The sequence below is a fragment of the Scylla paramamosain genome, chromosome 10, assembly GCF_035594125.1.
Source record: "Scylla paramamosain isolate STU-SP2022 chromosome 10, ASM3559412v1, whole genome shotgun sequence".
Taxonomy (NCBI): Eukaryota; Metazoa; Arthropoda; class Malacostraca; order Decapoda; family Portunidae; genus Scylla; species Scylla paramamosain.
The window spans coordinates 29,786,932-29,809,414 of record NC_087160.1 but is presented as its reverse complement, the minus strand read 5'-3'; the positions used below and the strand labels follow the sequence as shown (position 1 = coordinate 29,809,414).

The 22,483-nt window shown below is 41.0% G+C and overlaps 2 protein-coding genes across 3 annotated transcripts in view; both read right to left on the bottom strand.

Annotated features, from left to right (window-relative positions):
- Positions 1-4,732, bottom strand: part of LOC135104507 (protein HIRA-like) — a 51,331-nt gene extending 46,599 nt beyond the window's left edge. Inside the window, 1 exon segment of the mRNA XM_064012068.1 lies at positions 4,580-4,732. Coding sequence (XP_063868138.1) covers positions 4,580-4,616 — 37 coding nt within the window. The 5' untranslated portion in view covers positions 4,617-4,732.
- Positions 4,733-10,004: 5,272 nt separating this feature from the next.
- Positions 10,005-22,483, bottom strand: part of LOC135104501 (myosin heavy chain, muscle-like) — a 30,393-nt gene continuing 17,914 nt past the window's right edge. For both annotated transcript variants that reach the window (XM_064012063.1, XM_064012062.1), the window contains 20 exons: positions 20,826-21,404; positions 20,668-20,695; positions 20,361-20,463; positions 20,161-20,250; positions 19,877-20,039; positions 19,672-19,775; positions 19,137-19,544; positions 18,796-18,966; positions 18,362-18,686; positions 18,029-18,081; positions 17,776-17,863; positions 17,393-17,510; positions 16,631-16,748; positions 14,154-14,627; positions 13,086-13,972; positions 12,896-12,974; positions 12,558-12,803; positions 11,667-12,454; positions 10,998-11,451; positions 10,005-10,892 (listed from right to left, as the gene is read on the bottom strand). In XM_064012063.1, coding sequence (XP_063868133.1) covers positions 10,374-10,892; positions 10,998-11,451; positions 11,667-12,454; positions 12,558-12,803; positions 12,896-12,974; positions 13,086-13,972; positions 14,154-14,627; positions 16,631-16,748; positions 17,393-17,510; positions 17,776-17,863; positions 18,029-18,081; positions 18,362-18,686; positions 18,796-18,966; positions 19,137-19,544; positions 19,672-19,775; positions 19,877-20,039; positions 20,161-20,250; positions 20,361-20,463; positions 20,668-20,695; positions 20,826-21,333 — 5,724 coding nt within the window. In that variant the 5' untranslated portion in view covers positions 21,334-21,404 and the 3' untranslated portion in view covers positions 10,005-10,373. The remainder of the gene's footprint in view (positions 10,893-10,997; positions 11,452-11,666; positions 12,455-12,557; positions 12,804-12,895; positions 12,975-13,085; positions 13,973-14,153; positions 14,628-16,630; positions 16,749-17,392; positions 17,511-17,775; positions 17,864-18,028; positions 18,082-18,361; positions 18,687-18,795; positions 18,967-19,136; positions 19,545-19,671; positions 19,776-19,876; positions 20,040-20,160; positions 20,251-20,360; positions 20,464-20,667; positions 20,696-20,825; positions 21,405-22,483) is intronic.

Here is a 22,483-nt window from a genome sequence, read left to right as displayed (position 1 = left end):
AAAAAAAAAAAAAAAAAAAAAAAAAAAAAAAAAAAAACTGTTATCTTTGGAATGAACCCATCATTATTGAGGGAAGGCACGGTCTCATCAACTCTAAAACCAATGCTTCTATGTGCCTTCCCTGAATCTGTTCATGACATCTGGCAGTGTTTGTGCAGTTTCTGCACAAACACTGATCAAATATTTATTTTCATTGTGTTTTTTTTTTTTTTTAAAGGGATGTTACTTTGCTCTCAAAAAGCTGAATGTGCTATGGGTCCAGATAATATTCATTTTGTGTAATTGAAGCAATGTTTCTCTGTCTTAGCTCATTCATATTATTTAATTTTTCAGAGGTCCATCAAAACAGGGACAGTTCCCAAAGACATCATTTATGATCCTTATTGATAAGAAAGGTCCTTCCACAGACACTCTGAATTACAGGCCAGTCAGTTTAACACCCATTCCTTGTAAAATCCTTGAACACATTATTATCATATCCCTTAATCATTTCCTTAACAATTACTTACAACTGGTCATCAACTTGATTTTTGATCAGGAAGGTCTATGGAGGAGCAACTACTCAATCTACAACTATGTTACTTATTGATGTAGCAAAGATTATGTGGTTGACCATACTTTTTAGATTTTGTAAAGGCATTTTGTTCAACTGAGTCCACCACCAAACACTAATAATAATTAATAGCTACTGGCATTTCAGGTTCCTTATTGTCTTGAATTACATCCTTTCTTACTGATTTACGTATGACAGTGCCAATACAAAGTGATTACATCTTTTCTCACTGACTGATGTGTGACAGTGCCAATACAAAGTGTCTGCAGCCAGGACCTCCTCATCTATAGTGGCATACCATAAGGTTCTGTTTTGGAACCTGTGCCTTTCTCAATATTAGTGAATTACTTATTTAGGTTACAGTTTATTCTGCAAACACAAGATGTCTGCAAATTGTCTAAATTATATATGCACCATCAAAGAGCTCTCTAGGAATCCTACATCTAAATAACAGCCTCATCTTGGGGCTCAAGTTTTGCCACTGATAAATGTGCTCATCTCAGGTTCTGTTGGGGATCTGATATAGAACTGAACCCCTTGTATACCTTACATGATGCTACCATTAGTCATGTTTCATATCATAAGGATCTGGGTGCTACAGTTCACACTCAGCCTTGATTCCATCAGCACATCAGAGCAACTGAAAGAATAGCAGATAGTATTGCTTAAAATTTATTGACTACATATACATATACATTTTATTAATACCAGATATTAGATCCATAGGTAATAGATTTTGCAGCTTCAATTTGGAGCACAGGGTTTTTGGGTGATTTTCACTTATTAGAAACAGTAGGTACAACACACATGGACAAAGCAGATATCTAAGATATCTCACATCTCTTGCCCTCAAAAGACTTAAAATTTTAAAACTTTATACTATTAAGGGATGAGTGGATCTGATTATGTACTGGAGGTTTTCCAGAGTTGTGATGTACTGTAAGTATTATGGACTTTTTTTCACTGTGTCCATATCCCACTACTAGAAGTCACAGTTGTAAAATTTTCTCCACATACTCCACACTGAGACTCATAGATGATATTTTTCCCCCTGAACAACCTCTCATTGGAACTCACTCACTGCCACAGTAGTTGATGTATTCTTTCACCAGTCTCAACATGGCTATTCTTACCCTTCTTATCAAATAAAGCTTTTCATTCTGAGTAATATGAACCCATAAGTATCCACAACAAATTATTTATAATGCCGAGAATGATTTTTTGGAGATTTATGTTTTTTGGGGAAGCAAGCTTGCTTGCTTCCATGACAACACTTAGACATGACACATCCACACGTGTGATGGATTTCTTCGCCTTCCCAGTTAGGTCAGGTTACATAAGGTTTGGTTAGTTTAGTTATGATAGATTAGTTTAGTTAGGTTAAGTTTAGTTAGTTTGGTTAGGTTAGGTTAGTTTAGTTAGGTTTAGTTTAGTTAGGTTAAGTTAGCTTGGTAGATTAGTTAGGTTAGGTTAGTTTGGTTAGGTTAGGTTATGTTAGTTTCATTAGGTTAGGTCAGGTGGTGGTGTGCGACAGCTAACTGGTGGCCACAGGTGACCAGCGACCAGTCCTCTTGGGGAGAACACTGTGAATGAGTGAGTACTGTGTTACTTATTTGTGAGGACGAAACTATTGTTTCTGGTGGATTTCAGCGTGTTCTGTATTAATCTGCTTTTCATTTTCATTGCAAAACATTAGTTTCTGAGGGGATGGGAAATTGGGGGATAAAAAAAAAAAAAAAAATAGTAATTTGTGGAAAAACAGCAAGCAGATTAATTCCAAATGGGCAAAAACTACCCCCCCAAAAAAATAGTACTACTATATAAGTGCACCCATCTAATGGAAAAAAAAACAAAAAAAACATTGTTCTCAGTGAAGTATTTGGGTCACATTAACACAGTGGTGTATATTTTTATCACCGCAAATTGTTCATTCCCGAGATGCTAACTTTTAGCAAATTTATTATTTCCTCCATGTACACGGGTTACCTTGCACCATGATAGTCTTCAGGCAGTGTTGGGAGGAAGGGGAGTGAAGGACGGGAGGAAAAGGGGTAGGGGAGGGGATTTCATTAGTGCATATGTGAAACAATGCCTCAGCCAATAAAAAATTATTTATAGAAATCAGCCAGTAAGTGGGTTGTGCTCTGCAAGCAGGGAGGGAAGAGCCTGATTTTCAATAAGACTTGGAAGATGGCTCAGTGCGGTGGCTGTCAGTGCAATTACTTTGAGGCAATAAGAAAATTTCACAGTAATAACAAAACTTAGCCACCTCCAGTTCTTCCCACTGAGGACCCCAGTGATGAGGAGGTACCAGAGGACCAATAAGGCAGGTTAAGTTAGGTTTAGTTAGGTTATGCTGGGTTAGATTACGTCAGGTATGGTTTAGTTAGGTTAGGTTTGGTTTAGTTTTGCTTTGTTTTTTTAAGTGTCATGCGTGAAGATGAAACTACACTTTTCTGGTAAATTTTGGTGTTTTTGGATGAATCTCTGCTTGTTTTCATCACAAGTCATTGGTTTACATGTGTGTGGGGGAGGGTATTAAAAAAAAAAAAAAAAAAAAAAAATGTTGATTTGGGGCAGAAACAGTTACTAGATAGATTCAAAGCACATCAAAATCTACCAGAAAAAAAGGGGCTTCATACCAAAATGTTGGATGGGTGCACTTATATAAATTTACCCCCAAAAAATTGCTTAATTCAGAATAGAGAGACTAGTAAACGAGTAAAATGTTACTAAGGTAAGTTACTGTTCTATCAGTGAAATTTTAAACATGACCAAAGTTGGGTGAAGCACCTTATTTGAAAGGTTGCAGCATTTTGGCTGAATTTAGAGTAAATTTATAGTTTAAGCCAATGTCCCCAATCTCTACCCACGGCCCACGGCGTTATTATTAATTTCCGACAAGTAGTGTAATCATTAGAAATGATGTGAATAGTGAGAACAAAATGAGGTAGGTTATTACCACATAGTGTGTAATGGCTTAAACTATAATAAAACCCTAACCTAACCTAACCTAACAACTGAAGTTCAGGCAACAATACACCATTTATGTTTACCTGTGGACTTAGAAAAAGTTGAGAGCGCTGTGCATTCCCAGGCCTATTGTGGCGTTATTATTAATTTCCGACAAGTAGTGTAATCATTAGAAATGATGTGAATAGTGAGAAGAACAAAATGAGGTAGGTTATTACCACGTAGTGTGTAATGGCTTAAACTATAATAAAACCGAATTGAGTTTAAAAATACCCTTCAATGTATCATGGCAGGTTGAAAATTATATAACAGTTAAGAAGCTATTATATGTCATTTAAGAGTTTTATATGGCAGTTGTATTTTGTCTCCTGCATTAAAAAATTTACATTCCTGTAGGTCCCCATGCTGGTTGAAGGGAGTCAGGGATATGACAGAATACATGGATGAATGTCAAAATGAATGTCAAAAAGACATTTGAAAGTCAAAACACAGCAAAATGTACAGGAATACTCTATTATTTAGACTAAGATCCATTTTTGGTGAAGCTGTACAAATTTACCAAAGCCCTCACTGCTGCATGACCAACAGACAGATGTACTGCAGCTGGCGTGACTTAATAAGGAGTGTCAACAGAGAGATCCAAAGCTCAGTACAATGCATGAAACTATTTTCTCTGATAAGTTTAAATGAGTATTCCTTTATGTGCTATGGATTATTTTTGGAAATTGCTACTTCATCATGGAAGAGGAGAAGGAATCTTAAAAAAAAGAAAAGTATTTTCAATTAAATGACCGATTCAAAACTTAAAAAAAAAAAAAATAAATACAATAAAAGAAAAGTTAATTGAAGAATTGAGAGGGTCAGATTAACCAATTTTTGCCAGAAACTGCGTATAATAACAGTGTTTTAGTCTAGTGTGTACACAGGAAATCATAAGTGAACCTATGAACCTGCAAATACATTTTCAGACAGTGAATGATGAAGTGGTACATCTCAGTTTTACACGGGGTTCAATTAGAGTTTAGTGATTTGTACTCAAGACTAGCAGCTCACCGTCATGGCTGATCCAGGGCGGCTTCAACAGCTGCATGGTGGCCTCACACGCACTTCTAGGGCTATAAACCAAAATAATACATCTCACTGGCTCGCCATTTATGTTGTTTTGCCGCTCGCCGCTTGGGTCTTAAGCTTGATCTTGCTTTCTCCGTTATACTGCAGTTACCTCTTCCACTAGTCTCGTTTTGTTTCACTATTGCCTTTTTTTTTCTCTTTCTTTACAAGCACTACCCTTTTTTTCAGCTAAAATTTTATTCTCTTTCACTACATCCGTTATCTTTTACACTACGGTCCGATTCCCCTGAAGTACAGGCACTGCCTCTTCATTTTACAATCACTTCAATGTAGGCATAAAGCGGCTGTACTTGCCGCTGTACTTGCGGCTGTACCCATCTTTTTAGACCTTGGGTACTGTATTATAGCCTGAACAGCTCTTGTTTCCCGGCCATCCCAAAAGTACATTAATTTTGTTGGTTAAGGAAATGTAATTCGGATGGCTAATTTTAGTACTTGAACCGAACTGTTTTCGAGTGTGAATTTAACACTACTATGAGTAGGTTTAAGTAGCACGAGAACAGGCTGTGTTAAACCAAGGTTTGGAAGGCTTAGGGTGAGAGAAAGAGTGAGGAATGTACGCCTCCATGTTAGACACTATCAGCTCAGCACACAGAGACAGATCTCTGACACGAAAGCAGTAGTCGTTCCAAGGAAAATCAAAGTACCTTCCTAAGGTCCCCTAATTCGTTCCTTCCTCTCCTCCACCTTCCGACTATTTCATGCTATGATCCTTCGCAGTGATGCCATGCCATACCCTCGTTGACCATAACCCTCAGAAGGCTTATGGACCTGATGGGGTCCCTCCCATTGTTATTACTATTATATATATATATATATATATATATATATATATATATATATATATATATATATATATATATATATATATATATATATATATATATATATATATACTCACACAGAAGGAGGCAGTAGGCACCTGCCGAAACGATAATTACTCCTAGTGAGATCTAAAGCACTGGATCAGGGGATGTTGTGAATCTATTATTAAACCCAGCTGTGACCTCACTGAACGTTTCCCTTTGTGTCTCACAACACAAGGGAGGGCAGTCACAGCCTGCCCTCTAAAGACAACTCTCTTCCTTCACACAGAACTACAAGCACCTAATTACACACACACACTCTTCACCCACAATTCAAAATTACCATGGCGACTCCTAAAACCAACCTCGGAGTTCCCATCTGAGGAGGGGACCACAAATGTCCCCTGGTCGGACTGCTCTTCTGGTATCGACCCTAAGTGTCTTGACACCCACCCTCAACTTTTTCTTCATTAACTTCTGCAACATTCGCGGTCTTAGATCTAATTTTCAATCTGTAGAACATCATTTCTCCTCTGCTAAATCTCATTTTCTTTTCCTCACTGAAATACAGGTGTCTGGGTCAACTGATAGTAGCCCCTTTTCTGTTTCCTCCTACTGTCTCCATTCTCATTTTCAATCTAGAGCTAGATGTTGCGTCTATGTATATGTGTGCAACGACTTAACCTGCTCTCGTGCCCACGCTGTTGAATCTTCCGAGTTTTCCACCATCTGGCTATGATTACAGAGTCACTCTCAAACTAAATTTATCTGTGCTGTATACCTCTCATCAAACTCCTCTGACTATAAGGAATTCTTTGACTTCTTAACTTCCAAAGTGGAGCACATTTTGACTCTCTTCCCTTTTGCGGAGATCTCCATTCTTGGAGACTTCAATGTTCACCACCAGCTTTGGTTTTCCTTTCACTTTACTGACCATCCTGGTGAGCTAGCCTTTAACTTTGCTATCCTCCATGACCTAGAGCAATTGGTGCAACACCCTATTCGTTTTCCTGACCGTCTTGGAGATACACCCAACATTCTTGACCTTTTTCCAACCTCTAATTCTTCTGCTTATGCTCTCACCGTCTTCTCCGTTGGCCTCCTCCAATCACAATCTCGTAACTGTGTCTTGTGCTATCCCTCCAATCCCTTCTCAGGATCCACTAAAGCATTGGTGCCTCTGGCAATTTGCCTCTGCTATTTGGGGGACTTGAGAAGGTATTTTGCTGATTTTCCTTGGAATGACTACTGCTTCCTTGTCAGAGATCTGTCTCTGTGTGCTGAGTGCATAAAAGAGGTGATAGTGTCTGGCATGGAGGTGTACATTCCTCACTCATTTTCTCGACCAAAACCTTCCAAACCTTAGTTTAACACAGCCTGTTCTCGTGCTATAGTGCATGATAGAGAGGTAGTCCACAAAAGGTACTTGAGCCTTCCATCACCAAAATATCATGCGCTTTATATTTCTGCCCGGAATCATGGCAAGTCTGTTCTCAAACTATCCAAAAACTCCTTTATTAATATAAAGTGTCAAAATCTTTCAAGATCTAATTCCCCTCGTGACTTCTGGCACCTAGCTAAATACATCTCCATTAACTTTGCTTCTTCTTTTCTCCTTTATTTCAACCAGATGGCACCACTACCATCGCATCTATCTCTAAAACTGAACACCTCATCTCTAACTAAAACAGCTTCTATAAAGTTAGGTGTTCTGAGATGTCTCCGCCAGTTTTTCTCACCCTTCCCGCTGCTAACTCTGTACAGGGGCCTTATCCGTCCATGTATGGTGAATGCTTCACATGTTTGTGGAGTATTCCATTCATACTGCTCTTCTAGACAGGGTGGAATCAAAAGCTTTTCGTCTCATCAACTCTTCTCCTCTAACTGACTGTCTTCAGCATCTTTCTCATCGCCGAAATGTTGCATCTCTTACTATCTTTTTCCGCTATTTTCATGCTAACTGCTCTTCTGACCTTGCTAACTATATGCCTCTCCTCCTCCTGCGGCCTCGCTGCATAAGCTTAAGACTTTCTTCTTTCTTTCACCCCTGTTCTGTCCACCTCTCTAATGCAAGAGTTAATCAGCATTCTTAATCATTCATCCCTTTCTCTGGTAAACTCTGGAACTCCCTGCCTGCTTCTGTATTTCCACCTCCCTATATATATATATATATATGACTTGAACTCCCACAAGAGGGAAGTTTCAAGACACTTATCCTTCAATTTTTACTATCGCTTCGGAACCTATTCGGGGACCGGTATCTCAGTAAGCCCTTTTTTTTTTTTTCCATTGGATTTTTGTTGCCCTCCTACATAAGAAAAAAAGAAACACTGTCATATACGACTTCCGATCGTTATACACAGCATCCTCAAAAAAAAAAAAAAAATAACAATAATAAATAAATAAATAGATAATAAGTGAATAAATCTAAAAAAAAAAGGATTAATCTCTCTCTTCAAATAAATTTCATTATATATTTAGAAAATATTTCACATTACATATTCGATTCGAAATTATTTCACGCAATTAACTCAGTGATAAAATGCATTCTGCACGGACTTCGCAACTATATATCAATAAGAAAACACATCCTATATCCATCCAATCCCCTCTCTATCAGGATATAACATTCACATTTTACCGAGGGTCGCATTACAACTGTCAGACTTTACTTACTGGTACTGTGACAGGCGGCTTGCCCATCTTGACCCTTTCTGGTCTGATAGCTCTGTCTAGCTTGTCTCCCTGTCTTCTGTCTATTTGGACAGACTTGGAGAGTCTTCCTGACTCTCCAAGTCGACACTCCTCCCCACGTCTTTCGCTCTCAATTTCTTGATAACATTTCTAAACATGCGGCTCGTATTTACATTCATATTGATAACTCCAAAGTTCCCTCTTGGTTCGGAGCTTGGTGTTCTTTTCCCTCCCTTTCACTCCTAATTTTGTCTTCCCAGGGAATTCACTGTCATCTCCTTTGTTTTAAAACGCTAACGTATTACATTTCCCTTCTTCTCACTATCTTTAATGACTCCTGGAATTCTCTTTTTTTCTTTTATAAATTCTTTTACTGTTGTTATTGCTGTCTAAGCCCTGCCTGGATATGGTGACTTGACAGTGGAGGATGTGAAGGAGGTTGCTGAGGCCACAAACACCATTGTGGAAGAAGTCGAAGGACAAGACAAGGAGGAAGAACGGGAACAACATGAGGAGGGGGAGGAGTAGGAGAAGGGTAAGGAGAGGAGTGCAAGACCAGATAAGACAAACCCATAACTTGCTTCCTGAGTCATCCTGAGTCACGTGGAGTACATGAAGGAGTTAATTACAGATGCTAACCCTTCCTAACGAAGTATCGAGGGGATGAGAGACTTAAAAGAAGCAGTATCAGCCTCATATATATGATGAAGAGTATCTTCATAGATGTGATACTTTTCCTGAAAATTAGGTATAAAGCATAGTCCAAAATAACAGCACGCTTTGTAATCATAATGCTGGAAAGGCAATCAGTGCCGCTGCTGGGTGAAGACTTTAGTTTTACCTAGACCACAGTCTTCAAAGTGTCAGAAACTATGATTTCACTTGGTATAAAATGAACTATAAACCTGATGGATATGGAGATCAGTAAATTATTCCCGCACAAAAACAAAAGAAGTAATCAATGAAACCATCAACCGCAATTTTGCAGTCGTCAGCCAAAGATAAGAATGTACCACTTCTTAGTAGCTTACGTCCCATCACAACAACAACGTAACCACGCTTCACAGTAAACATGATAAATTTTGACAAAAGAGACGCGCAAACACCAAAAAATGTGACACCACACTCAACACAGTGTGCTAAATACTGATCATCTACGAGCATGCCCATAATTAATGATGTAAAAAATGTTAGTTGACAAAGAGATATCTACTCGGGATGTAGGATTTATGAAAACGGAAAAGTCCTTCATCTCGCAGTAAACATTCTACAGTTATTCAGTCCTGGAGTGTCTAAGTCTATACTACTGAAAAAAATGACAGGCATGCTTCAAAAACTCCAGTTTGACTTGCCCATCGAGGTCTACGGAAACCTCTTTTAGTGCCTGCATGAGCTCAGATTATTTGCCTTGAAGTCATTTGCAGCTGCAATATTTTGCATTTCCATGTTACTGCAGACTTAACATCATTCGCATTTTAGTTTCAACATGGAATATAATTTCAATGGACCTTATTTTACCTTACCTTACTTACTTCACCTTATTTTTCCTCAGGCATGGTCAAGACGTTTGGACTTTGGTGTTTTATATCTGTTTCCATTTCTTTTAAAAATCCCTAATTTGCCAATCTAAGCACTGGCAATCTAAGAAATATTTGAATCAATACAACAATGTTCATTGTTCATCTAAAGTTGCTGATGTAACTCAACGTTGATATATTCATACTTGTGAAGGGTAGAGAAGAACTACACAGTGTACACATTTTTGCAAAGGTAATACTGTGAATATATTCTATTCTCTCCAACTTGCAATGGTGATGGTATAGGTTCGGATGAATAAAAATAATAAGTCTTAGAAGATTTTGTTTATTAATAACTTCGCATTTCTAATACCCTAATTATTGGTATCATGATCTTTGATGGGTATGAGATAGATCTATAGAAAACAGTGAAATAATAAAAAAAAAAGGATATTTTGGTCGTAATTTTCGCCGCCAGTTCCTACGAACATGATATCATGATATGTCATCAAAGGGTAAGTGCGATCCATGCGATCTGTGCTACGATGTAAGAGTATGGTGAACTTAGGATTATAGAAATATAAAGAAAAAAAATAACTCTTTTGGTATTATGGTGTAAATTCAGACGGCAACTGCAGGAATTTTTGTACTGTTCTTCAGAGTTTTCAAGTATCGGCGTTGCTGCATCTCGACTTTCGATTATGCGCGAGCTTCGGCTTCCTCGAGTTCTTGCTGGGCCTTGCGGAACTTAGCCAGGTTGAGGGCAGCGATCTCCTCAGCCTCCTCGATCTGCCTCTTGTAAGTCTTGACCTTCTGTTGGAGGGCATCGACAAGGTCCTGCATCCTCTCGTGGTTCTTCTTGTCCTCGTCGGCCTGGAAGGTGAGCTCCTTGATGCGCCTCTCACACTTCCTCAGGTTCTTCTGGGCGTCAGAGTGGCGGCGGGACTCATCGTCCAGTTGAGTCTCGAGTTCGCGGGTGCGGCTCTCTAGCTTGGCAACGGCCTTCTTCATGTTCTTGATGGCGTTGGTCTCAACCTCCTCCAAGCGGATCTGGAGCTCCTTCACTGAAACTTCCAGGGCCTTGCGCATCTTCTCCTGGTTCTGGGCGTGTTCTTGTTCAGCGCGCAGTTCATCGGCCAGACGGGCGGCATCCACCATGGCTTTCTTGGCTTTCTCCTCGGAGTTCTTGGCTTCGTTCAGCATCTCCTCCAGGTCAGCCTGTAATAAAAAGTAATATATATCAAGAATAGAAAATCTTTATTTTAAAGTTTGTTACCTGAAACAGATACTGATTAAGATACATTATCTAACATAGCTACTTACATGCAACGTCTGCAATTCGCCTTCCACCTTCCTCTTGGCTGCACCAAGGGAGTTATTCTGGGCATTAAGGTCAGCCACAGTTTCGTTGGCCTCAGCAAGGTCAGATTCAGCTTGGCGACGGCCGCGGTCTGATTGTTCCAGGAGAGTGCGAGATTCTTCAAGCTCAGCATTAAGAGCATTTGCGCGGCGTTCAGCAATACCAAACTGATCACGATATTCAGATGCAATGCGCTGCTCTTCCTCGACACGGATCTGAAGATCCTTGATGTCACCAATCTGCTTCTTGATCTGTTTCTGCAGGTCAGCGTTGGCCTTGTTAGAATGGTCAAGAGCGATCTCCAGTTCGTTGATGTCAGACTCCAGTTTCTTCTTCAGGCGAAGGGCCTCAGCCTTAGCCTTGGCCTCGGCCTCCAGGGAAGCTTGCATGGAGTCAATAGCTCTCTGGTGGCACTTGCTGAAATCACATGAAAAAGATGTCAAAAAACTACATAATATGGCTTTCAATTTTTTAAGTTTTATTTTTCTATTTATTACTTTCTAAAATTTTGGTAACAGATTTGCGAATAAACTGATCTCAAGTTAGTTATTTTCACTGTGTGTGTATATATCGAGTATGAAATTTGAGATTGTACAAAATACTTAAATAAAATTTGACAAACTTCTACTCACCGAGTGTTCTCGAACTCCTCTTCCTTCTCCTGGATGCGGCGATCGATCTCCTGCCTGACCTGGCTGAGCTCCAGCTGGGCACGGAGAACCTTGTTCTCCTCCTGCTCTAGGGCTGCCTCAGCCTCCTCCAGGGCAGCCTGCAACTCCTCCTTTTCAGTTTCAAGACGCTTGGCTTGTTTCTGGACTTCGTGCAGGGTTCGACCACCCTCACCAATCTGGTCCATAAGGTCCTTAATCTCATCGGAGAGATTCTTATTCTCTCGGCGAACAGCATCCAGCTGCTCCAGGTTCTCCTCATAAGCAGCCTTGATGCGGAAGTGTTCGCTGGCATAGTTGCGGCATTCCTTCTGTGAGGCATCAAGTTCGGCAGCCAGATCATCGACCTTCATCTTCCATTCTGAGATTATTCTGTCGAAGTTCTTCTGCTTCTTCTCAGCAGCATTCACTAGAGCTTGGGCACGCTCTACCTCGATCTGCATGTCTTCAAGCTCAGTGGCAATACGTTGCTTGGTCTTCTCGAGGTTAAGGTTCTTCACATTAAGCTGCTCGATCTGTTCCTCAGCCTCTTCCAGACGGGCGGCAAGTTTCATGCGGATGCCCTCCAGCTCCTCCACACGAGCGATGCCTTCAGTCTCGTACTTGGAACGCCACATTTGAGCGTCAGCAGAAGCCTTAGCGAGCTGACGCTGAGCATCAGCCTTGGCCTCGCTTTCCTCTTCCAGCTGTTCTCTGAGACCATCAATGTCGTGTTCCAGGTTGCGGTATTTGCCCAGGAGAGTGGCACGTTCCTACAGGATGTGAAAAAAAAAAGTGAAATATACGAATTGGAATATAACTGTTATCATTATATTACCTGTATAATTGTTCTTTCCTTTTCAGTTCTTAACTTACCCTGCTTTCGTCATCAGCGAGTTTCCTCTGGTCCTCAAGCTGGTTGGTAAGAGATAACTTGATCTTGGAAAGTTGGTTCATTTGGCTTTCAGCTTCCTCCACCTGGCGCAGGAGGTCGGTGTTCTCGGCTCCCAACTTCTTCTTGGCAGCATCCATATCGTTGAGGGTCCTGTTGGCCTCGTCCATCTTGTTCTGGTATTCATTGATGACATGCTGCTGCTGCTTCACAGTCTTTTCAGCATTGGCCTGAAAAAAAAAAAGTTAAATAAAATGTCAGAAGCTATAGGTGGAATGCGGAAGGAAAGGATTCAAAGGAATGACATGCACTATTTGCTCACCTTGTCACGAGTGAGAGCGTCCATGGCAGCCTTAGCGTCATCAGCCTCGCGCTTCATGGCCTCCTTGTCCTTCTCAGCTCTGAAATCCAAACATAAAAAGTGCTGCTGTATTCATAAAGCTTACATTTAAGCAACTTTATGTTTATATGTCAAAATAATTAAGTTCTACACTGAAGGCTGCATAAATTACCTGGCCTTCATCTTGTTCAGGTGGTCGATCTGATCAGACATCTCAGTGATGGCATCGTTGTGCTTCTTGCGCAGATTAGCGAGAGCAGCCTCTTGTTGGATGTTGGTCTCCTCGAGGTCGCGGCGGAGCTTCGCCAGCTCAGCCTCGCGCTTCTTGTTCAGCTCGATCTGGGCAGCAGTGGCTCCTCCAGCTTCCTCCAGGCGGTCACTCAATTCTCCCAGCTCGCGGCTGAGATTAGCCTTAGATTTTTCAGCCTTTGCTCGGGACTGACGCTCATGTTCGACCTCCTGCTCCAGTTCCTCAATACGGGCCTGGAGTTCCTTAACCTGCTTCTGAGTTCTAGAAACAAGGATCTGCTCCTCCTCTAGCTTGCCAGCAATGCTGCTAATCTCTTTGTCCTTTCGCTGAATGCTCTGCTCGAGCTCCTTGTGGTTCCTTTCCAAGTCAGCAACGGCTTCTTGAGTCAGTCTCAAGTCTCCCTCACCCTTCCTCTTGTTCTTTTCAATTTCGAAGCGCATCTTCTTCTCGCGCTCCAGAGAGTCTTCCAACTCGTCCAGGGTCTGCTCCAGCTTACCCTTCACTTTATTAAGGTGGTTGCACTTGTCCTCAACATTCTGGAGGTCCTCGGCTGTCTTTTGGTTACACTCCTGCAGGTGCTTCTTTTCCTTCATGAGTTTGTTGATAAGCTCCTCCTGGTGGGCAATTTCCTCGTTCAAGTTGTGGATCTGATGATCTTTTGTGGCGCGCTCTGAATCAGCCCTCTGGATAACCAGCTCCATGTCTTCAACGTCCTTCTTGAGATTATTAATTTCTTGCTCAGTCTTCTTCTTTCCTTGGAAGAGGTTGTTGCGGGCATCCTCCTCGGCTTGCAGGCGACTGCTGAGCTCCTGAAACATAGACAAAGAATATATAAGAGGCCAGTTGCCTTAGCCCTATGCGTTCATGAAAAATGTTGTCCTTATTTTTTAATCTATATAACGTTAAAACAATTAAAAAGGTACGATATATGTGAGTTAATGTTCATATTCGTGACTACATTCCTGTCAATACTAGGAAAACAATACTCACATTGACTTGAGCTTCCAGATCAGCCTTCTGGCTTTGCAGCTTGGCTTGCTTGTCAAGGAAGTCAGACACGTTGCCTTTGGTTGACTCCAGAGTCGTCAGAAGATTATTCTTTTCCTCCTGCAGTGCGGCTTTGTCGGCTTCCAGCTGCTTGCGGAGCTTGGTCTCCTTTTCCAGTTCCTCCAGGGCCTTGGCAGCCTTCTCCTCCAGGGCTTTAATCTCGTCCTCGATACGGGTGACATTGAGGAGGGGCTTGACCCTCTGCCAGAGGTTGAACCACTTCCAGGTGCGCATCTTGAGGAACTTTCTCAGGTTGCGCTGCACCACGATGAGTGCAACTCGCTGCTCCTGAAGCTTTTGGTAATGCTTACGAGACACATATCCTCGAACCCATGCCTGCAAGAAGGTCACTAGCTTGGCCAAAGTGTCGTCTCGGATCTCCTCCAGAGTACCCAGGGCACCAGCACGGAAGAACACCTTGATAAAAGGAAAAGAGACGTTGAATACTGTTGTACAGGAGTCTATAGCACGTGTTTTAATTATAATGTGTGTTGAGTGTCTTAATGAGCAGTGTCACAAATGACGAATCTAATGTGGCGCTATAATAGTTGCTGCGATCACTTTGTGGCAGAGTTCTTGTGAGAGATCCTCTAAAAGAATGTGGAGCGTTGTGATGATTATTTTCGTTTGAACTGAGTAAGACGTGGCTGGGTTCCACCTCATCCTTAGCCTTCTATTGGATAATTTTATGACAGTTGGACGTTGAGTAAGTGTTTTTGTTGGACAAAGACACACACACACACACACACACACACACACACACACACACATACACACACACATAGTGTGATTCCGTATGATATACCTGTAAGTTACATTCAGGGAAAAGAGGAAACAAACAAGTAAATTTCATGCAAAGGATAGTGCCATAATTATATTCTGTATAGGGTGGTGGATGAGAAACAGGGCAGTCACTCTTGTCACTCAGAGAAAGAAACACTCCAAGCTAAATTAGTTGGGGGAGAGAAAAAAATGGTTCGCCGAAGAGTTGAGTTTGTCACTTCTCTTTGGCCGACACTCAGAAATAGGTAAAAGGAGGGATGCCAACCGGCTTTTGCGGTGGTGATTTCAATGTATTACTATATACATGTGTTCCATATAAGAGTGAAGGGAGACGACACCCACAACAAACCGGTAATAAACAGTAAGTGACACCAAGTAGCTGTCAGAAAAGTGTAGGGGATGGGGAATAGAAATAGAGGGATTTTTTTTTTTCAAGACCTGATATATATTAAAAAGCTGAACAGCTATGGGGAGTGGGTGGGAGGATAGGGTGGAAGTCCTTATCACTTAAGAAAACCAGAAAGCTCAAGGGAACAAGCTCGGGAAAGCGGAGGGCAGTGAGATTTTGCATTGTTTGGATAGGGTGAGAGATATCTTAGGGAGGGACCTGCAGGGGATGTAGCATAATACTGAAGAGGAGTGAGGGGGCTTTGGGATGAAGCGTGGATAAGTAGAAATGAAAAAAATATACGAAATGGATAACACTGGTCCTTGGTGTGCTCTCCGCCGGCGACCTAATAAAGGACAAGGCAGTGCTGGGAGGGTGAGCATAGAGGCATGGCATGGAGGAAAGAGGCGCTGGTTGCTGAGGCTGGAATGTAGGGTGGTGAGGAATGTGAGAACAACGGTGTGGAGGGCGAGTATGTTAGGGGAAAGGGGATGCTGGGACGTGAGATAAACCTTTTCACCATTTTGTGAGGGGAAAGGGAAATGGGACCACATCGAATGGTTTCCTTCTGTAATGTCTCTTGATTTAGTCTCTTGTGTTTTATCTGGTGTGTAATTTTTCTTCCATTTGTAATACAGTTTCCACCACCACCACCACCACCACCACCACCACCATCACCACGACCATCACTTTATATACACCTGTCACGTATTGTCTTTTTCCTTCTTTATCTTGTCTTTCACTTCGGGATGCAAATTATGTCAAGATAGAACATCGACTCGAGACACTACAGAGGGATATTCAATGTAAAGAAAAAAAATCTTGAAGGAGACACGATGCAGGAGCTCTGAGAATCCAAGGCAACAAGTTATTGTAACAAGTGAGAGGGATGGGAAGGTGAGGGGAAGGGGAGGGCACATGTTCTTTCAGGACTCTGTACTCTACCCATAAACAATCAGACTGTCATCGCCTGAGACAATATTTTCTATTAACATTTACACCAGTATTCTTCTCTGTTGTATTACTGATACAAGTTACTTACAGCAGTGATAATTTCGGCACTAGCGTTATGTACTTTCATTTTTTTTTTAGTTGAATAAATGCTTTGATGAGTTACGGAAGAACCGGACCGGGGTAGAGATGAATCCTGAGAATAATGTTGCATCTCAAATAATAAGTAATCGTTATTCTTTTAGATAACCATAGGGTGGGAATGGACGACAGGACTGGGAATAATCGCCCTAAACACCTTCGTTTTGCCAGTGCGGAAGAGTTCCTCGCTCAATCCCGCCTTCGTAAGACAGACAGTGGCGCACTCCGTGTCGCTCTCGGCCTTATCCATCTCCTTGGGGGCAAGGATCTTGTAGCTGCAGGGAGAGTATGGATTGTGAAGGATGGGACAGTGAAAGTTGCAGAGGACACCATGAGGAAAATTATATACCAGTAAAACCTTAAACCTTAGGACTGAAGAATGATTTTTGAAGCTTGAGGTGAATTCATAGTATGGACTAGAAAGTTAATAAGAGTGAGGATATATCACTGAAGGACAATCATCATAGATCGGGATGAAAATGGGAATAATGTAAAATAAAAGAAGATTTTTTGATGAAGCGACATATCAAAAAATCTCATGACAATTCCTGTATTGTCAGATCCGATAAGTGTGTCCTGGTGATGCTGAGATTTGGTCTTAACTGAAAATCACGATTGTTTTGCTACGGAACAAGTGCAGAGAAGGATGAAGTTGGGAATTAGGAAAGAAAGAAGTGGTCCTTATATAGGATAAATCCTTTGAATATACATATATAAACAGTGCTGAAAGAGAAAACGAGATATATTATAAGTTAAAAGAAACACTACATGGTGTGGATGCGATGTAGGATGCCTGTATAGCAGAAAAGAAGAAGAAAAAATAATCGTTGTCTTAACCAATATTGATATTTTCTCAACATATCTAACTTTAGTGTTTATGAATTTGATAATGATGTGGACCACCTTTGTTAGTACTCACCGGTGCCTGAAGTCCTTGTAGGGAATCCTGTTGGGGAAGCCCTTGCGGCAGATACGGATACCTTCAAGCACACCGTTGCAGGTCAGTTGATGCATAACCAAAGCCGCGTCAATGACACCTGAAATAAAATAGGACAGGTCTTTAGTGTTGTTTTCGGAAAATAACAAAGTTCAGGAAAACTTTGTTTATATATATATATATATATATATATATATATATATATATATATATATATATATATATATATATATATATATATATATATATATATATATATATATATATATATATATATATATATATATATATATATATATATATATATATATATATATATTTTTTTTTTTTTTTCAGTATAAGGAACAAACTGTTCGTTGATTCACCTGGGGACTTGGTCTCGTTGGGCACAATACAACGGATGAAGTGAGGATGAGTGGCGTTCAGGGTCCTCATCAGGTTGTTAAGCTGCTCCTGTTGAGGGAGGAGAAAGAGGATAATTATAAGAGAGTTTAATACAGATCCTAAGATTTGACGTGGAAATTAAATGGACAGACAATTGCAGTTGCTGGTAACTTTGATTTGTTAAAATTTCATGAGAGAGTAAACATCATATCCGAGGAAAAGAAAAACACTTACCCTGTAGCCAGAGGAGACAGTCTTGAAGGCACCGGACTTCTGACCACGACCACCTGATACAAAATACATATTCTGGTTAGCTATGACTGTCTGCCTCGCGGTTTACGGAACAAGGCCATACTGCGATAACGGGCGTCTGACATGAAAGCATTTACCATACTAATTTCTCAGAAATTCCAAAGTTTGAAATTTTTGCTTAGGCATTACCTAGTCTTGTGTAGTATATATATAATTTTAACTGACTTAGTATACTGCATCTCTTAAACATTCTGTATCTCATGCTTCATTGATATCTCAGTCGTAGTCCTCAACGAAAGAAGTGTGTCTTCCTACCCTTCTTGTCATCGGTTCCAGATTGTCCAGGATGCTCAGCGAAGATGATCACAGCAAGTTCATTTTCGGACTTCTTGATCTGGTCGACAAGAGTATCGTTGAGGGGATCCTTGTTCTTCTCTAGCCAGCCAGCCAGGTTGTAATTCACCGTACCAGCATAGTGAACGATGGCGAAGTGGGACTCCGGGCCGCCCTTCACTGGCTTGGGCTTGATGAAGACAGCAGTCTTGCCAAGATGGTTGGAGTTCAGTTTCTCGAGGAAGGACTTGTCAGTGGCCTTGGGGAACATAGACTCTTCTTCCAGGATGGACAGCAGACCCATTTTCTGTTGGATATGGGGAAAGTTGAGGGATATGGACAATCTACATCCATGCTACCTATCAAAATGAATACAATCATCACATTCGAGATGTACAAATGAGGCATACACGTACCTTTTCGAAGAGATCAATGCAGGCCTGCAGATCCATACCGAAGTCCACGAACACCCAGTTGATTCCTTCCCTCTTGTATTCTTCCTGTTCCAGCACGAACATGTGGTGGTTGAAGAACTGCTGCAGCTTCTCATTACAGAAGTTGATGCAGATCTGCTCGAAGCCGTTGAACTGTTTGGAGAAAGTTGTCATTAAAGAGTCTGCAAATTCGAGGAGCTGAAGACCGTCTGGTTATGAAATACTTGAAGCGTATTACAAGTTGCCCTTTAAGATTTAATGCATGCATTTATTTACTTTTTTGCCAAAAATAATGTAAATAAAATTAAGTGTTGATATTTTACCTCAAAGATCTCGAAGCCAGCAATGTCAAGCACACCAATGAAGTAGACGCGCTTGAGGCCAGTCTCGAGAGTTTCGTTACACTTGGTCACCAACCAGCGGAACACACGGTCGTAGATAGCTTTGGCCATGGCGCCCACTGAGTAGTAGCACTGGTCAACGTTCATGCCCTTGGCTACAAACTCAGCGCCGACCTTGATCTTGGGCTTGGTGATGTTCTTGTACAAATCCGCAGCGTCGAGCAACATCATTTGGGCGACCTTTTCACCAGCCTCTTGGCCATCAGGCTCGGCCTGCTCCTCGCGACCCCTCTGCTTAAACTTCATTTCGCCAAAGTGCATGACGGCTGCAGTGAGTTTGTACACATTCTCCTTGTCCTGTTGGCTGAAACCGAGGATGTCGAAGGCTTCCTGTAATTATGAGACAAAGGTTTAAGGATAAGTGAAATTATATCAGCAAAGAAGGAATGTTATTGAAATTTATCTCAGATTGGGATACAAGTACTATATCTAATTTGCACGAAATCAAGAACCTCACCTCACAGAACTGCATGTCCTCCTTGTCGTCAATGGAAGGCACGGTAACCTTACCCTGAGACACGTAGTGGTAATCATAGATATCGTTACTCAGCGCGCACAGGTCTGGAAATTAAAATATGAATATTAGATGATGAAAAGCAGAGACCGAGTATAATGCTACGAGTGTCATTATTACGCTCTAAGGAACACTGGCAACCGCTCACTTTTCATATTGCTGATCTGGTCGGACATCATCTCGTAGAAGATATGGTAGGATCGCTCAAGAGGCTGCTGGGAGATGACACGAGCCTTCTCCAGCAGATAGACTTCAATGTCTCCACCAGACAACTTGCCAGAAGAACCGAAGTGGATGCGGATGAACTTACCCTGTGCAAAAAGCAAATAATGCAACAAGATTTTCCGGTATGTAAATAATTTTACAAGAGACATTCCCAAAACATATGATCTGATTGGGATTTGTAGGCATCATATGAAATAAGTTACTCACGAAGCGGGAGGAGTTGTCGTTACGGACGGTCTTGGCGTTACCGAAGGCCTCCAGGATGGGGTTGGTCTGCACGATCTGGTCCTCCAGGTTCTGCGATAAAGAAGCTCAGTTTTGATATCAACGAAATTGAGAAAGGAAAGTTATATATAACAATGACAAATTGAAAAGAAATATCAGATTGTCAGATGGTTGATATTTACAGGCTTCTTAGCTTCATCCTTCTTCTTGGTGGTAGCACCGACGTTGGCGAAGTAGGAGAGTACCTTCTTGGTGTTCTCGGTCTTGCCGGCGCCAGACTCACCGCTGGATAAGCAATGGAAATCTTATGTTTCATGGACTATCAAAATAAACGATCATAGGATTATAATTTTGTTCATCCCCTCCCCCCCCAAAAAAAAAAAATAAAATAAAATAAATAAATATATGAAAAATAAATAAATAAAAATGAATAAAATAAAATAATCGTTTACCACATGAAAGTAGAGAATGATAATCTTAGTTACTTACGTGATCAACATGGACTGATTCTGGCCTCCTGTTGACACGAAAGAGAGAATTGTGATTAGTTACGTTCAGCAAATATTTTATGTTTTAAACAGAAATGTTCAATGTAATGATAATGATGGAAGGAATAACTATGGGTGTTGTGATTAACAATACCATACCTTGCAACATGTTGTTGTAGGCGCCGTCAGAGATGGCGAACAGATGAGGAGGCACCTCATTACGCCTCTTGCCCTGGTAGATCTTGACCACACGGTTGGTGTAGATAGGGTAGCGCTTGTAGGGGTTGATAACAACACAGAACAGACCAGAGTAGGTGTAGATCAACCTGGTGATGTAGCGAGACTTCAGGTTGTATAGGACGGAGGCATCGTTCAGATAGGTCAGGTTGGACATGTCCTCGCATTTTTCGAACTTGGGTGGGTTGACCTGCTGCACGAGATCCTTCTTCAGGGTTTTGGTATCGCCCTTAGCCATGACAGTCACCAGGTCTCCCTTGGTGCCCTGAATCTCACCCTCGACGAAGCCCTCCTTCTCATCAGGGACCCAGCAGGACTTCTTGGGATCATAAGGCTTGGTCTGGTCGATGCGCTTCTGTTCCAGGGAGACGTAGAGGAACTCGGTGGGGTCGGGGTCTGGCCCGGTGGTCTTCTTGACGTGGCCAGGCATGGTAGTGGACGGTGCTTAAAAGCTAAGGAAGTAAGACTCACAGGATATAGGCGACCGGCTCTTAGATCTTCCTGGAAGGAGAAAAGTAATCGTGAGATGACTCCACTCAAATGCACTTGTAGATCGTGTTATATATTTTCGTACTTAGAAACTAGGTATTCATGAATATTGAACAAAATGTATCTGTGGTTAGAGGGGCTGACTGGAAGAACTAAAACGCTGTTAGCACCTAATTTCTTCCCTTACAGTTCTCAGCATTGATCTTTGAAACAGGTTAAAGATATGTTACCCAGGCATGGCATCTCACGCTCAGGGAATAAAAGGCAGGTTTCACGAGTTTCTTTTGTCAGGTACACCCATTTTTCGTCTTTTTTTTTTTTTCGTCGATTTTTCTCATATTATGAAGAGAGGCACTGAACTTTTTTTAATAATCTGCAATATCTAATTTTAATACCTGAACGGTAATATATATATATATATATATATATATATATATATATATATATATATATATATATATATATATATATATATATATATATATATATATATATATATATTCCTTTATTTTCATGCAGAGATGAAGAGGCAAGAGAAAATACAGCTATTAAAATACTCCATCACTTAAGATGACGCGTGCAAGAAGAAGTAGCGATAAGCTACCACAGGTAGTCAATAGCATTTAGCTGGCACGCATGTAGTACTTGTAAACGTCCGAGATCTGGCATTGTTTTCATGAATAATGATTATTTCTATTTAGGCATCCTCCTCATGCTAGGTAACGCTCATTTATTTCATGCTTAGGTTCATCAGATAGATTTTGCCTCTTAAGTGGTATTATTCGAGTGACTATCAAATAAATGTGAATAAGCGGCTCAGCATGCCAGTAGAAAAGTATTGGTGATGTCACGACAGAACTGGGGGGACTCGCACATACGAGTATGAATGCTTTGTCGCCTCGTTGTAGGATTAAATCAACTTATTTCTGCTATGAATCTTTTCAACACAGAGCACGATTATAACGAACAAATAATGATAGTAATAGTAAAAACAATGAAAATTATTTCTGCTTAGTAAGTAAAATATGAATTCAAGTTCCAAGGAATTAACATTTTCTGCTTGACTGGGCAGCTCCTAGAGCAACTCTAAG